General features: G+C 39.5%; 1 protein-coding gene across 1 annotated transcript in view; it reads left to right on the forward strand.

Moving 5' to 3' along the window:
* Positions 1 to 582: 582 nt before the first annotated feature.
* SLC25A36 (solute carrier family 25 member 36) overlaps positions 583 to 17,707 on the forward strand; it is a 39,736-nt gene continuing 22,611 nt past the window's right edge. The window contains exons 1-2 of the mRNA XM_047875004.1: positions 583 to 907; positions 15,347 to 15,511. Of these exons, the coding sequence (XP_047730960.1) occupies positions 867 to 907; positions 15,347 to 15,511 (206 nt within the window). The 5' untranslated portion in view covers positions 583 to 866. The remainder of the gene's footprint in view (positions 908 to 15,346; positions 15,512 to 17,707) is intronic.

A 17,707-nucleotide genomic window follows, 5' to 3' on the forward strand; every position in this document is an offset into this window, starting at 1 on the left:
AAGAATATTCCAGAATTTATTTTTCCCTTCCTCACAGATCCCAAGTTTCTGTTACAAGCATTATTTGTAAACACTGTACCAACCGTAAAAGCCTTTCCCATGCACTGTCTGAGGTAGATATCAGGAAGCGGAAATGCCAAAAATCCCATATTCAAAAAGTGAATCAAGGGGTGAATGGAAAATCTCTGTACTTCCCTGTCAATTGTGTTGTAAACCTAATACTGCTATTTAAGAAAGAAATAGTCTTAAAAGAAAAAAGTCAGAGACGGGCACGCTGGCGAACCGGGAATCCAGGCAGTTTCTCACCTGCTCCGGGCCGGAGCGTGGGGTCCCATCAGCCCGCCCGCTGGCGGGCCCAGGAGGCACCTGGTGGAGCCTCCTAGCCCCCGGATTAGGTGCAAAAGCACGGTGACCTACTACCCTAGGGACACGCTCTCCGCCCCGCCTCGAGGCCCTTCATTAAAAAAAAAAAAGAAAAGAAAGAAACCTTGGCGATCACGTGAAACCGGCATGCCGGCCTCATGACGTCACGAAGCGCGGACCAATGGGAGCTTCTGTTTATGTCGGGGGTCATCAGAATATCAGAGCCCCCGGCGCGCAGCCTCACCCCGCCGCTGCCGCCGCCGCCGCTGCCGCGCCGCTCTCCGGCTCTGGTCGAGAGCGCCCAGCTGGAGCGGGAGGCGGCGCGGCTGCAGCGCCGCGGGGAGGGCCGCGCCGGTTGCCTTCTGCAGCCGCGTCTCCGCTAGCTGGCCCTGCGCCGTCCCTGGGGCACTGTGCAGCTTTAGTCCGGGACTGAAGCTGCCGGCCTTCGCGGGTACCTGGATCCGCGCCCCGCCTCAGCGCCCGGAGGACATGCGGGAGAGAGAATGAGCCAGAGGGACACGCTGGTGCATCTGTTTGCCGGGGGGTACGGTCCACACTGGGCGTGCGGGCTGGGGCTGAGGGTGCTGGGCAGAAGGCCGTGGCCTGACACGCGGGCGACACGGGTGAGGGGGCTCCAACCCGCGGGGCCGAGAGGGTGAGACCCGGGCGGGGAGGGGTGAGGGGGTTTGAGCCGGGGGTGCTAAGGAGGCTGAGGTCGGACGGGGAGGGTTGGGGGCTGAAGCCGGGGCGGGGCGTGAGGCCTTAGGCCCGCGGAGCCGGGGCGAGGCTGGAGCGCGAGCCTGAGGAGCGGCGGGCGGGGCTGGGGGACTACGCGGGCCAGGGCCACGCGTCGCGGCCTATCCGGTGTCCGAGATGCGGGGCCGCGGAGAGGAACGTGGCTGCAGGCCTCACGGACGTTCCTAGGCCTGGGGGTACTGGGCGGAGGTGCCGAGGCCGAGGACAAAATGGGCGCCGGGGCCGCCTCCTCCCTCCCCCCGTGCCGCGCGTGCTGCGAGGCCTCCTCACGTTGCTCACGCAGCACCTCGGACCTTGGGTAGCTGTTTTCCCGGCCCACTCCGCGGGGGTGGGTCTTTGGGGGGCTTCCGGCACCCGTGGGGAGGCTTTGGTGTTCGCTCGCCGGCTGGAGCTGTAGGTTTCTCGCTCTCGGAAAATTTTCTGCCCGGGTTTCTCCAGGTTGCGAGATGCGGTGCAAAGCGTCAGTGCCTTTAGGGTCGGATTCTTTTTGTGAAAACCAACCCTCTTGCGCACCCGCTGCTTTTCGTCCGGTGAAAGGAGAAAGTCGGGGGTAGGGAGAGGTCAGATGCTTTGGCCATAGTTACTGTGTGTACAAGATTAGGACTCAGCCTAAAGTCTCAGTTCCCTGATTGCCAGCCTACATGCTACAGATACTTTGTTGAGCCAGTTTAGTCTCTTTTTTAGGTTTATTCCTTCCAAGTTATTTGGGGAATGCTAGAATTTTTTAAGTTTAAGAGTTACTTATCTGTGGGATCATGTTACTCCAAAAACGGCTTTGGTGAAATATGCTGAGGCTCTTTTCTGTCTATATGACTATATAGCCTCATCCCTTTAAAGCGTACAGTTTGTTTTAAAATCGACCACTTTAAGACTTTATTGCCAATGATGGCAGTACTTTTCTTCCGTTGGCGTATTCACTCGACAAACTCACTGTATACCAGCCATGGGCCAGTCACTGTTGTGGCATAAAAAAGTGTTTTTCTTGTAATCTGTGAGGCCAAGCTTAGGCGATGTATTTTCCACATTTCTGAGACTTTTACCAATGATCCATCTTTCTGATATGTTAACTAAATCTTAGCAAATTAAATCATTTTTTTAAAAAACCATTAATCATGTAGGTAGGTGTTCCTGTAAAGGTATCTTGTTATGCAAACAGTTGGGCTTCCTTGCGTAATTCTATCACAGGTAATACCTGAAAGTTAGGAGACCGTGCTGCTATTTTGAGTGAAAAATGGACAAAACCTTTTTTCCATTATGTTATTTTAATAATGTCCATTATTTTAATTGCTTCATTTGTAACGTGAGGGAGGTGTACTATATGATCTCTAAGGCCCTTCCTAGGTCCTAACATTTCTACTACTCTACGTTCAAGATTCATGTATTAAGTTTTGTTAAAAGTGGGGCATGGTAACTTGAAGTGTTAGCTTGATTGCACTGACTTCCCAATTTGGATTAAGATCATCGGGCATTTTTTTGTTATGAATACATGTAAAGGCCCTCCTTGTTAGATTTTTCCCTAAAAGCAGAAATGGAGAGTGTTTGCAGCATGTAAACAATAGATTTAGGAGCCTCTCCTCCACAAAGAACCTAGCATTTGCAGGTTATTTGCAGCATTAAAAGGTACTGGGATGTAGGGCCTGATACAACATAGGTGATCAGCCTTGTAAATTCCCTTCCTTTGTATCTCTTGACTTCACATTTATATGTGGTTGCATAATTTGTTGCCATAAAATCTGGTTTATCTTTTTTTTTTCCCTTGGTGTATCGTTTTCAGAGAAACATTAGAACTAGGAAGGATGGTAAAGATCATCTGGCTCATCCCCTTAAAAATGTGGTAAAATACTGAGGTGTATTGATTTACCCAAGGTCAAACAGCTTTCCATTCATGTAAAATGAGAGATAAATAATGTCTAACAGATCCGTCTATCTCTCTATTATATGAAGTCAATTTTATAGAATATTCTGGAAGTCTGTATGTTAAGCATTGTGGAAGTACACATTGGGTTGTGCCAGTAACGTTCTCAATTGGAGATGTTGAATTTTTTTTATATATGAAAGTTGCTTACTTAGGCAATTGTTTTCAGGACATTCTTCATAGAAAACTAGATTTCATTATTTTTATCCTGATAGAATTACATTAATTAGGAATTAGGAAAGTTTTTTTTGTGTTTTTTTTTTACTTTAATAGTAATAAGCTGAAGAAAAGGAGAGAGATCTTTTTATGAGCTTTACACACAGGGATCATTTAGATTAAGTTCTAAAAACTCAATATATTTTAACAACTAAATAACCTTTCATAGTGGCATTTAATCTTAGGCAAAAATTGAGTATATGGCCTTTGCATCATTTCCCTGATAATTATAATTATGTTCAAGCATGTGTTTATTAGGATTTCAGAGCGATTTCAAATAGCCTAGTAGCTATGTTATTAAATCAGAAACATTCGCGACAGACCAGTGCTGGACCTTGGGTCTGGACTGGTGCTGGACCTGGTTTATCTTTAGGACACCCTTTGGCCCCATTTTGTATTTGCCAGAGTTAATCTTCAGAATTTATAAGGTCATTGGTTAGGTCAGGGAAGTTATGGAAGCAACTCATGTTAACCTGCAAAAAGGATGTAGATAAGATTTATTTAAGCTGTACTTCTTAATTTTTTTTTTTTTTTTGCATTTATTAGCTCTTGGTTCTTTTTTTTTTTAATTTTTTTTTTTTAACGTTTATTTATTTTTGAGACAGAGAGAGACAGAGCATGAACGGGGGAGGGTCAGAGAGAGGGAGACACAGAATCTGAAACAGGCTCCAGGCTCTGAGCCGTCAGCACAGAGCCCGATGCGGGGCTCGAACTCACGGACCGCGAGATCGTGACCTGAGCTGAAGTCAGCCGCTTAACCGACTGAGCCACCCAGGTGCCCCCTTAATTTTTTTTAATGTATATTTATTTTTGAGAGACAGACAGACAGACAGACAGACATGAGCAGGGGAGGGTCAGAGAGAGAGGAAGACACAGTCTGAAGCCGGCTCCAGGCTCTGAGCTGTCAGTACAGAGCCAGATGCAGGGCTCAAACTCACGAACGGTGAGATCATGACCTGAGCCCAAGTTGGATGCTTAACTGACTGAGCCACCCAGGAGCCCCTGAGCTGTACTTTTAAAAACACTATAGGTATGTGAAGATATAAGCAGTATGATACATATTTTTAAATTCTTTAATAGAACTATTTATTGTCTGTTATTATGTGAGCTACGTATGTGCACCAAGAGGCACTTTGCTTTTTTATTTTGTTCTTTGAGAGAGATTGTCTCAGATAGAAGGAATAAATCTTGGAAACTGTCCTTTCTAGATTTTTTTGATGTTATAGAATAATGAACTTGTATGCTGTTCAGCTGTCAAACTTGACTGTTCTTTGCTTGCTAATCAAAGCACTTAAAGCCAGTGAGCAAGTGGCTTTGAATTGTAACTTTGTCTTTTAACGGTAAAGCATCCAATTTAGTACTTTATTACTAGTAGTAGCAAATCACATTGGTGATACCTTGCAACTGATCTTAACTCACTGGTCACGTCACTGGATCAGAGGGACTCAGGACCAGTTAGAAGGCAAAAAGAAAGTGAAAGCCTGCTTTAAGGCACTTGAAGTGGGAATGGTCAGGGGAAGTGTGAGAGGAAGTTTGGAATGCAGAACCAGAGAGACTTGAAGATAGCCGGATGTCAGAAAGCCTCTGTATGCCTTATACACTCTTCCAACTGATGATTGTTAGCCTTTAATATCTCATACAGAGGAGCTTCTTCACATGGTCTTTTTTTTTTTTAATTGTGTATATTTAAGGTATACACCACAACATGATGATTTGATGTAAGTATACATAGTGAAATGATAACATCACATCTGATGCAGTTGCCATTTTTTGTATGTGAGACCATCTGAAATCTTTTAGCAAATTTCCAATATTCAGTACAGTAGTATTTTAATCATGTTGTACATTAGAACTTTAGGCTTACTCATCCTACATAACAGCAATTTTATACTGTTTGACTAATACCTTCCTATTTCTCACACCTCTTGCCTTTGTTAACTACCCTTCTGTGGTTTTTGACTTCTATGTTGTTTGACTTTTTTAGATTTTACATATAAATGAGATCATGCAGTTTTTTTCTTTCTGTGCTGGTTTATTTCCCTAGTATAATGTCTTCCATGTTCATCCATGTTGCAAACGGCAGGATCTTATGCATGGCCTTCTTGATCTTGGAGTCATCGCAGCCTCACTACAGTATACATTTCTATTTTGCAAGTTTTTTTCTTTAGTTTTTAAATGTTTATTTTGAGAGAGAGTGCACACACATGAGCAGGAGAGAGGGACAGAGAAGAGGGAATCCTAAAGAGGCTTTGCATTGTCAGTGCAGAGCCCCATGTGGGGCTGCAGGGCTTGAACTCAGGAACTGTGAGATCAGGACCTGAGTCAAAATCGAGAGTCGGATGCTTACTGAGACACCCAGCTGACCCTATCTTGCTAAAATTTTAAAGCATTATATTGGCTGTACAAATTAATATTCATGAGGAGTTTGCTCATTATAAACGGTAAAAAATACGTAAATCAGTATTCATTGCTAAGAAACTTTCTTTTTGGGAGACTAGAATAAAATAATTTTAAATGTTATTTTTATATAGAATATTTTAAAAATAATTTCTAGTCTTTTCCATTAATTGTTTTATAACTTGGTTGGCGTAATAAAATGTGCCATCCAAATCTTACAAATTAATAAATGAGACAGTATATATTTAATATATTTTAGTTGTACTCACATTTAAGTTGTGAAGCTGAATATGCATGCATTGTCCCTGCCCTCCAGCTATTAAGTTAGCATGCTGCTTTAATCTTGCAGTAAATTGACCAGTGCATAAAAAATACCTCTACCCCCAAGCACTTAAGATGTGTAATAATAACAATACAGAAGAACAGATTCTTCTCCTTATATCCTTCCTGGTTAAGTTGCATCTAACTTAGTATAGAACAGCATGCTTCAAATTTATAGTAACCCATTAGTGGATTAGGAAATCAATTTGGTTTATAACCAACATTTTTTAAAAAAGATAAAAATTCTGCAAAATGTGCATGGGGATATACTGCATCTTGATGTAAAATACTCCTTCTGGATTTAAGTTAGAGATTTGAAAGGAAAAGAGCTGAACTAAGAATCAGGAGATTTGGGTTGTTCTTTAATTGACTGTGAACGTGGAGCAACTAATTTTCCCTTGGAAGATTTTTGTTTCCTCATGTGCAGAATAAGGAAGTTGGGCCAAATACACTGTCTCCTACCTCTTAAATCCTGAGTTATCAAATGCTACAATGTTCATTCACTCATTCAGCATGAGTGCTTGCTATGTCACAGGCATTAACAGAGATGTTGGGGTTATTAGTATTGGATATAAATTGCTGATTTCCTGATGCTTACATTGTAGCATCAGGGAACACAGCAGAAGGTAAAGTAAATAAAATATGTTAAGTGACAATATGGGCTGTAGAAAAGAGTAGTGCAGGGAAGGTGGATAAAGAGTCAGTGTAGGGGTTTGAGAGAGAGAGTGCAAGCAGGGGAGGGGCAGAGAGAGAGAGGGAGAAAGAATCCCAAGCAGGTTCTGCACTGACCACGGAGAGCCCAGTGTAGGGCCTGAACTCATGAACCGAACCGTGAGATTATGACCTGAGCTGAAGTTGGATGCTCAACCGGCTGAGCCACCCAGGCACCCCCAATGTGGGGGATTTTTCAACGTTTATTTATTTTTGGGACAGAGAGAGACAGAGCATGAACGGGGGAGGGGCAGAGAGAGAGGGAGACACAGAATCGGAAACAGGCTCCAGGCTCCGAGCCATCAGCCCAGAGCCCGACGCGGGGCTCGAACTCACAGACCGCGAGATCGTGACCTGGCTGAAGTCAGACGCTTAACCGACTGCGCCACCCAGGCGCCCCTGTGGGGGATTTTTTATATGGCGATCAGACAGGACATCACTGAGAAGTGACAACCAAGCAAAGATGAGGTGAGGTAGTAACCCATTCTCATATTTGAGGCAAAAATATGAAGATGAAACAGCAAGAACAAAGATCCTGAGGCAAGAGCATGGTTCATGTATTAAACTCTAATTAGAGTTAGAGCAGAAGCCAGTGGCTTAGACCAGGATGGACATGATAAGAAATGGTCAAGATTCCCGATTTACTTAAAAAAATTTTTTTAATGTTTTTATTATTTATTTTTGAGAGCGTGAGAGAGAGCATGAGCTTATTATTTATTTTTGAGAGCGTGAGAGAGAGCATGAGCAGGGGAGGGGCACAGAGAAAGGGGAGACACAGAATCTGAAGCAGCTCCAGGCTCTGAGCTGTCAGCACAGAGCCTGATGTGGGGCTTGAACTCAACCACCAGCTGTGATATGTGACCTGAGCCGAAGTCAGCCACCTAACTGAACCACCCAGCTGCCCCAAGATTCCAGATTTATTTTAGGGTACTGAGTCCAAGACACTTGCATACCATACACATCATTTTTTCATGGGGTCCAGTGAGTGGGTCCCAGAAACTTCAACCATATGCTCCAGTTAAAAACCCCTGCTGTTCCAAAAAAACAAATACTGCTAGAGTTTTGATTAAAATTATTTTAAAAATAAATGTATGCATATCGTGTTTTTTTAAGCTCCTTTAAGATTTTTATTAATCAGCATTCCCCATCTCCCCTCCCTCCACATTTCCTTCCTAGTGGGAACCTAGTATATGTCTTAGCTATGTGGAATTTTCTTCATATTTTCTGTTCTGGTAGATGAGGATTTAGTTATACCATTCTCTAATTCCTCTATCTTTCTATTCTCAGTAGATACATCACAGTTTTTTGGTTAAATCAATGGGCAGTGCTTACCTTATTGTGACACTATAAATATTGGTGATAGTAGGGCTCAGTTATTGACCTTTTCTTTCTTGAATAACTTCATTTTTCCTCCCTTGGAGTTAATAATCGCTGCACATTTAAAAATGCTTAGTGGGGCACCTGGGTGGGGTTAAATGTCCTGTTTCGGCTCAGGTCATGATCTTATGGTTTGTTGGTTTGAGCCTTGCATCGGGCTGTGTGCTGATAGTTCAGAGCCTGGAGCCTGCGTTGTATTCTGTGTCTCCCTCTCTGCCTCATCCCCGCTTGCGTTCTGACTCTCAAAAATGAATAAATGGTCAAAAAAAATTTTAACAAAAAAATTAAAATGCTTAGTAATATGAGTACTCGAATATTTAGTTTTATATCATCAAATATATTCATCTGTCAGTCTTTTTTTCCTGAAGTTCTTCATCCCTCTGAACATTGTTACCCAAATCCTTTCTGGACTGGTTATTTTCTAATCCTGACATATCTTGGGATTCCTTTCTCCCTCTCCTGTGTTATTCATTCTGTTCCTAAATTCAATTCCCCAGCCCCCATTTTATTGAGATATAATTTGACGTAGAGCCTTGTATTGTTTTTGGGTATATTCCCTCCTCTTTTTTAGATTAAGCCCTTAACTCGCAGAACACATTCTTTAGTAGCTGTGTAAGAAAGGGTACAAGGTAGGAAAATTCTTAAATATTTCTTTGTATGCGAGTGTATTTATTCTTTCTGCTTGACAGGTTTGGTACAGAATTCTAGAATAAGTAATCTGCAGTTGTTGGGAATTCTATTCTTTTTTTTTTCTTTTATGTTACCTTTTATTCTTTGTGGAAGTTGATAATATCTTTGTTCCCAGCATTTTATTTTATTTTTTAAAGTTTATTTATTTATCTTATTTTGAGAGACTTAGCAAGCAGGGGAGGGGCAGAGAGAGAGAGCATCTCAAGCAGGGTCCAAGCTGTCAGCACGGAGCCCAACACAGACGTTGAACTCAAATCGTGAGGTCTTGACCTGAGCTGAAGTCTGATGCTTAACCAACTGAGCCACCCAGGCACCCCTTTGTTCCCAATATTTTAAAAGATTGTAGTAGTGCAACTTGGTGTGAGGTTTTTAAGTATCTATTGATTCTACCTGTGAAACCTGACCAGAGATTCTTTTAAGCTTTTTTTTAAAGTTTATTTATTTATTTTGAGAGAGAGAGACTATGAGCAGGGAAGGGGCAATGAGAGAGGGAAAGAGAGAATCTCAAACAGGATCCATACTGTCATCGTGAGTTCAACCTGGGGCTCCAGCCCGTGAACCTAGCAATCATGACCTGAGCCAAAACCAAGAGTTGGATGCTTAACTGACTGAGCCACCCAGGCACCCTGACCTCAGAGATTCCTAAATTCATGTTCTTTAGAGATTTAAGCTTCTGCCTGGGAGCATAGTTTTACTGGTAACATGGTGGTGAGTGGGAGGGGTAGATCCCACTACAGTATCCCAACTTCACTATATAGCCTATCAGCCAGCCCTTCTATTTTCAGTTCTTTGCCTTACTTCCATCTTGAGTACTTCATGCCCTTAATCTTTAGGCCTCTGAGATTCTGCAGGGCAAAACTGCTGCTTTCCTTTGGTATTTCCTTCTTTAAGCCTTTCTTCCTCTTTGTTAAGTCAGTTACCCCTTCCTACTTGTTTCATTGCTTGAAATCTTAGGTCTTGTTCATTTCTCCCCTGGTTCTCTGTCTTTGTGGCATATTTCTTTAGACAGTTGAGGTTTTTGACGTGGAGAAGAAATAGTCTATAGTTAATTCCTGTTGTCATAAGTAGAGATTTTATTTTTTTTAGTTTTTTTTAATGTTTATTTATTTTTGAAAGAGAGAGAGACAGAGTGTGAGTGGGGGAGGGGCAGAAAGAGAGAGGGGAAGACACAGAATCAAGCTCCGAGTGATCACAGAGCCCAATGCGGGGCTTGAACTCGTGAACGGCGAGATCATGACCTGAGCTAAAGCCAAACGCCAAACCTAATGAGCCACCCAGGCGCCCCTCGTAAGTAGAGATTTTAAGTGTTTTTTGACTCCAAGAGTTTTTTTCTGCATCGATTTTAATGATTTCAGCTTGGATAATAATTTTAAATGACTTTAAGATAAAAACAGCATGAGAGATACTGGAGTGTCACCCCTGTGCTTGCATACCTGTTGCATTTTGTAACGTAAAACTGCTTCAGGACAACCTGAGTGCTTGTGTGAACACCTACTTACATCACTCCCTAGCTCTGTACAATTTAGATCCTCATTACTTGTTGAATTATGTTTTTAGGAATTACAGTATATATATATCTTGTCTGTGGTCTGGCCTTAAAGTATTTGTAATAGTTTCTGTTATAGAATTTTAGGTATTACTATCAGTAATAGATGCTGATAACTTCAGTAGGTAACATTTTTTTAGTATTTTCTATGTGCCATGTCATGAAATACTGTACATGGGTTATATCATATATCATTTTTACAAGAAGACTGTTTTCCCCCAGTAAATTGTTTTTTGTGTGTATAATAGGTTTATTTTCTTGGAATCAGGAGTAGGGTAAGAATCATGGCCTATGTGCTACCTTGGCTTTTTGTTTTTATTTATTTTAATTTTAAAAAAATACTTTATTTTTAAGTAATCTTTACACTCAATGTGGGGCTTGAACCCATAACCTCGAGATCAAGAGTCGCACACTCCACCGACTGAGCCAGCCAGGCACCCCTATATTTATTTATTTTAATTATAGAAGTAATTCATGTTCATTCTGAAACCCAAGAATACATTTTATGTTTTACAGAATATAAATTTTTTTTTTTTTTCAACGTTTATTTATTTTTGGGACAGAGAGAGACAGAGCATGAATGGGGGAGGGGCAGAGAGAGAGGGAGACACAGAATCGGAAACAGGCTCCAGGCTCCGAGCCATCAGCCCAGAGCCCGACGCGGGGCTCGAACTCACGGACCGCGAGATCGTGACCTGGCTGAAGTCGGACGCTTAACCGACTGCGCCACCCAGGCGCCCCTATGTTTTACAGAATATAAACCAAAACCAATATGCATGATTATTAAAATTTGGGGCCTATTTCATTTTTATGTTCAATAAATTTACAAAGTAAATATACTAAGTAGTTAAAAAGAAAAAAATCCAGGTAACTTCACGTTAAAAACAGCTATGATGTACTCTAACTAAACCACTATTGTAGTGTGAATACGGTGTTTTACTGCACAGGTTGTCTTCAGTTCTGCAGCATATACTACAGCATGTACTGTTGATGATTCACATTTCTTGCCACTTAGCCCTCACCAATGAACAGAAACAAACTTGTGGCTTCTGTTTAAGATTTTGCTTCTGGTCTTTTACATAAAGTTGACCTTTGGGGCGCCTGGGTGGCTCAGTTGGTTGAGCGTTCAACTTCAGCTTGGGTCATGACCTCACGGTTTGTGAATTTGAGCCCCTCGTTGGGCTCTGTGCGGCCGGCTCAGAGCCTGGAGCCTTCTTGGGATTCTGTGTGTCCCTCTCTCTCTGCCCCTCCCCCAGTCATGCTTTGTCTGTCTCTGTCTCTCTCTCACTCTGAAAAATAAATAAACATTAAAAAAAATTATTTTTAAGTTGACCTTTGATCAACATTGATATGAACTGCACAGGGTCCACTTACAGGCAGATTTTTGGGGGAGAACTGCAGTACAGTACTGCAAATGTATTTTTCTTATGATTTTCTTAATAACATTTTCTTTAGTTTTATTGTAAGAATACAGTATGTAACACATACACAAAATATGTATTAATCAACTGTTTATGCTAGTGATAAGTCTTCCAGTCAACAGTAGGCTATTAGTAGTTAAGTTTTGAGGGAGTCAAAAGTTATGTGTGGATTTTTGACTGCATGGGGTGGGGGGGGGGGTGGTGCCCCTAACCCCCATGGTATTTTACGAGTCAACTATAATGAGGTTTTAAGCCTATTTCATAGCTGTTTAAAAATATCTGTTCCTTGTTTATTGAGTATAGAGTCTCCCTTGAGCTAATTTTGTTTCAGATCTCTTACAGCCCTACTATTTATCTAGTTGATGTGTTAATTTCTTACACCATAATTATGGTTTTGATCTTTTCTTTTTGGGGGTTTAATTTTTTAAATTTCCTATTTAAAGCTATAAGTGGAATTTTTAGGAGACATTAAGTTTATTATGATTAAGATTTTGACATAGTGTAATTGTATTCAATTGCAGGTAGTTCATATACTTAACATTTTTTTTTACTAGTTTTCACATATTCAGTTTTTTCATCAGATTTATCAAGGTATATATAATAAAACTCACCCTTTGTTAATTGCATAATTCAATGAGTTTTAGCAAATGTATAAGGTACTGTAACTACTATAATCAAGCTATAGAACCTTTTTTAATCCCAAGAATTCCTCTGTGCCCTTTGCAGTCGGTTCTTCTCCCCTCCACTACCTCTTGGTAATCACTGATCTCATTTCTATTCTTCTAGTTTTGCCTTTTCCAAAAAGTTATAAAAAAGAAATGTCAAAAAATAAAAGCCTTTTGTCCCTGACTTTTTAAAGTTAGCATAATGCTTTTGAGATTGATCCATGTTGGTGCTTTTTATTGCAAGATAGTAATAATTCATTATACTGATACACCATAACTTGTTTATCCTTCTTCAGTTGATAGACATACTGGTTTTTTCCAGTTTGGGGTTATTAAGAGTACAGCTACCGTGGGGCTTCTGGCTGGTCAGTTGGGTAAGCATCTGACTCTTGATTTCCGCTCAGGTCATGATCCCATGGTGCGTGAGATTGAGCCCTACGTCGGGCTGCACACTGACAGTGCAGGGCCAGCCTTTAGTAATTTAGCCATTAATAAATAGATCTACATCTGTTATATGTCTGTTGTATCTCATTGTGATTCTAATTTGCATTTCCCTGATAAATGATTTTGAAAAACCTTTGTATGTTTATTTGCATCGATCTGGTGAAGCATCTTTTCCAGTCTTTTGAGTTGTTTTTATCATTGAGTTGTGTTTCTGAATATAAGCACTTTATCAGATACGTGTTTTGCAAATACTTTTGCAAAATATTTGCAAAAGACAGACTGTTGCTTATCTCTTTTCATTTTTTCAATGTTTATGTATTTATTTTTGAGAGAGAGCAAGAGCAAGTGGGGGAGGGACAAAGAAAGAGAGGGAAACAGAATCCCAAGCAGGCTCTGCCCTGCCAGCAGAGCCTGACATAGGGCTTAAACTCACGAACCCGCAAATTCACGAACCGTGAGATCACGACCTGAGTCAAAATCAAGAGGCTTATTAACTGACTGAGCCACCCAGTCATCCCTTGTCTGTTCATTTTCTTAACAGTTTCTTTAAAAGAGTGGGAATTTTTAATTTTGGTAAAGTCCAGTTTATCAATCTTTTTCTTCTAAAAAAATTTTTTTTAACGTTTATTTTGAGAGAGAGAGAGACACAGAGCAGGAGTGGGGGAGGGGCAGAGAGAGGGGGAGATACAGAATCCGAAGCATGCTCTAGGCTCTGAGCTGTCAGCACAGCACAGAGCCATATGCAGGGCTTGAACCCACAAACTATAAGATCATGACCTGAGCCGAAGTCAGCCACTTAACCAACTGAGCCACCCAGGCGCCCCTATCAATTTTTTTCTTTTATGATTTATGCTTTTTTGTTGTTATCTAAGAAACCTGTGCCTAGCCCAAAGTGAAAAGAATTTTTCTCCAAATGTTTTCTTCTGGAAGCTTTACAGTTCGATGTTTTACATCTAGGTCTATGATTCATTGAGTTAATTTTTTAAATATAGTATGAGGTAAGAGTCCAATTTTATTTTACATATGGATGTTCTCAAATTTTTAAGTTGTTGTATTTTTCACTATTATCTCAAAAAATTTGTTCTGGTTTTATTTCCTTGATGGCATGTACTATTACATCAATATAAAATACCATATTTTCTTAAATTTTATTTGTAGTGATATTATTGCCATGCCTCTATTTTTTATTATGTGTTATATATATGTATGTGTGAGTGTGTGTGTATATGTATATATATGGATAGATGGATGTAAATAAACATACAAAGGCTTTTCAGAGTCATTTATCAGGGAAATGTGAATTAAAATCACCATGAAAATATATATATATATATATATATATATATATATATATGAAAATAAATATATATATATTTAATTCTAGAGGTAGAATTGTTCAGTGTATTTCTGTGGTGGACTGCTTTTCTTTTTCTTCCTTTAATGCCCATTTTGGAGGTCCAGGTTACCTCTGATTTGGTCTGCTTTTCTCTTTGACTGTGGTAAGAGCTCTCCTGAGTGATTTTCATCTGGTTAAAAGCAATTCTCAGGGTTTCACTAAGTACTTATTAATGCTTTAATTATGTCCCACTCTTCCACTTAAAAAGAATAATTATTCAGCCTATCTCAAATTCCTTTAAAGTTTAAATGATGTCATTTGTTAAGAGCTTTATTATTTATCCAGTTTTTATGTTTAAATTAGATTCTTATAGGTAAGCCTGCCTACCTGGTACAGATTTCTGCATGTGGGCCTAATATTACTGATTTTGAGATTCACGTGTAATTTTTTTTGTAGATAAGACACTTCTGAATATTTGAATATTTCAAATAGGAAATGTATGATTAACCATCAATGATTAATTTTTATTGCTCTGAAGACAATTTCTCCGAAGTTTTGAAAGATAGGATAGGAGTTTGAGAGAGAATACTCAAATAGTGATCTAGGTTTCAACAGAGCCACGAGTAATATTTGGGCAAGGAGCACCAAAGAAACCCTTAGAAAAGTATTTCAAACTATGATGTGACTTACCAGTAAAATTTAGTAACAATATCCACCATTGGGAGTCTTCTTTAATTATTTTTGCTAGGTAAATATTAAGTTCAGTTCTTTTTCTTTTTTTTTTTCTTTAAGTTTATTTTTGAGAGAGAGCACGCACATGCGCATGAGTAGGACAAGGGCAGAGGGATGGAGAAAGAATCCCAAGCAGGCTACGCACTGTCCGTGCAGAGCCCCATGTGGGGTTCTATCCATGAGAGGCTTGAACTTAGGAACCATAAGGTCATGACCTGAGCCAAAATCAGGAGTTGGACACTTACCTGACTGAGCCACCCAAGTGCCCCTAACTCAGTTCTTTTTAGCTACTAATGGTGTTTATATGCAGTCAAATAAATGAAACATTAAAATAGTTTAATCTTCTAAAATAAAAAATCGTACATTTTAGTGCCTTGACGAAGCCCCCAGTTGCCCACTCATTTTACAGTCTAAATGTGTGTACTAAGTAGATTTGTTCTTTTCATTTTTTCCCAGATGTGGTGGTACAGTAGGAGCTATTCTGACATGTCCACTGGAAGTTGTAAAAACACGGCTGCAATCATCTTCTGTGACGCTTTACATCTCTGAAGTTCAGTTGAACACCATGGCTGGAGCCAGTGTCAACCGAGTAGTGTCTCCTGGACCTCTCCATTGCCTAAAGTGAGAGCACAGTATTCGTGAATCTTGTTTTTTTTAGTCTGTTTACCTTAGTGATGCCCCTGTGTTTTGTTCATTTATATTCTGCCACATTTAAAGAGGTTTTTTACAAACTTAATAACAGAGTTACTCAATTATATTCGTCAGAAATGATCATCCCTAATGGAGAAGAATAGTTAGTTGGATAATATAAAATGTAATATTATTTCCAAATCATGTGTATTTGGAATATTTTTCTACATTTATCCTGGATTTATTTTCTAAAGCTATTATAGGTATTCTATTTTGGATTATTTATTTATCTTTGAAATGTGATAGTGTTAAATGCTAACTCTTTGTGTATGTGCTTTTAATTTTCCAAGTACTGACATACTGACACAAGTAAGTACATCCAATTAATAGCAGTCTGTGATTTTTCTATAACCTAAACATAACTGAGATTTAAAGCAGAATTCTGCTGATTTTAACAGACCATTCACTGTTTGCTTGAAATTTTTTGGTGGTTTGAAAAAGATTTGTTTTTACATTTTACCATACTTAATTATATTGCAAATTAGATTTGAAATTTCAAAACTACTGAAATTAGGTTTTACGTGTTCAGACTTAGGTATGTAACTCGTATCTGCCTTATCAGGTCACTTGGGACATGATCTGTTTGAACTTAGTTCAGTAGTGTTTATTTTGTGGTAGCAAATAAACTCATACTGTGTGTTTACCGTGGTTACCAAAAGATTTCATCAGTCTTTTCTTTTTAAACTTATCTAAGTACATGGAGAGGTAGAATAAAATTGCTACCAATTAATGAAAGTTATAAATATCTGATGAGTAATAGTATTATCAATCCTGATTAGTAATATCTTGATTAAAAATAGAATATTTTATCTACTAATAATAGGTTATTTAAATATCATGATTTTGCCTTTATTACCATTGATTATCTCTCCTAAACTTCTTCCTTTGACCTTCGTAACAGTACTGTATTTTTTGTCTTCTTTTTCAGTGGTTTTGCTTTCTCTGATTTTCCTCAGCATTAGGAATCCCTCTCTGCTTCATTTTAATTTGTTTTTCAGGCCCTCTTATAAGAGCTAATTTAACATGTTTCACCTATCCTCAGTGTTGAGGTGACTTCCAAGTCTGCATTCTCTGCCTTAACATCTCTTTACTCTCATTCCCATTGTTTCCCTGTTCAGGCTCTGTCCCAGTCAGTCTGATTCATGGTTGCTTTTTTTTTTCCTAACATCTTTATTTGAGGAATAATTCACATACCATAAAATTCACCCATGTAAAGTGTAAAATTCATTTTTAATATATTAACAGAGTTGTGCAACTATCATCACCTTCTAAATTTTGAACGTTTTCATCATTCATCACCAAAAGAAAGCCTTATCTTGTTAGCAGTCACTTCTCATTTTCCCTCTCTTCTCTCCCCCTATCCTCTATCCCTAGGCAACTCCTAACCTACTTTCTGTCACTGTACATTTGCTTTATCTACTCATTAGTTGATAGACATTAGGTTGTATCCACTTTGGGAGTATTATGAATAGAGCTATTATAGACATACACATTTTTATTTTGGGGGGATATACTAGGAGTGGAATTGGTGGGTCATATGATGACTTTATGTTTCACATTTTGAGGAACTGTCACACAGCTTTCCAGAGTGGCTGTATCATTTTACATTCCCACCACCAGTGAGTGAGATTTTCAATTTCTGCATTGTTTTACTGTCTTTTTTTATTAAAACCATCCTAGTGAGTGAAGTGTTTCATTGCTTCTTAACCAGCAACTTTAGGGATCCCCTGCTGGGCTCCCTTAGTTTCCTAGGTAGCTCATGGATGAACTTCAAGAGCTCAATAAATTACATGAAATTGTTTGCAAAATTGTGAGTGTTAGCAAATGTGTATTTTTTTAAAAGAACATTTACTACCTTCCTTAATTTCTCAAGGGGATTTATGATACAGAAAGGGCTAACAAGCATTTAATCTTTAAAATGTGCTCTATAATTTGTTATTTTTAACTCTGCTTCTGTCTAATCTAGTTTTATCAAAAGGGTTTCCGTATCACCTGTGTCAGTCGTCTGAAGGCATGGTAAAATGCAAATTACTGAGCATTGTCCTATACCTATTGAATCAGAATACTTGGAGGGTGAGATCAGAGCAATTTGTGTGCTTTGGGGGGTTTTGTGGGTGGTTTTTTTAG

This window comes from Prionailurus viverrinus, chromosome C2 (assembly GCF_022837055.1).
Source record: "Prionailurus viverrinus isolate Anna chromosome C2, UM_Priviv_1.0, whole genome shotgun sequence".
Classification (NCBI taxonomy): Eukaryota; Metazoa; Chordata; class Mammalia; order Carnivora; family Felidae; genus Prionailurus; species Prionailurus viverrinus.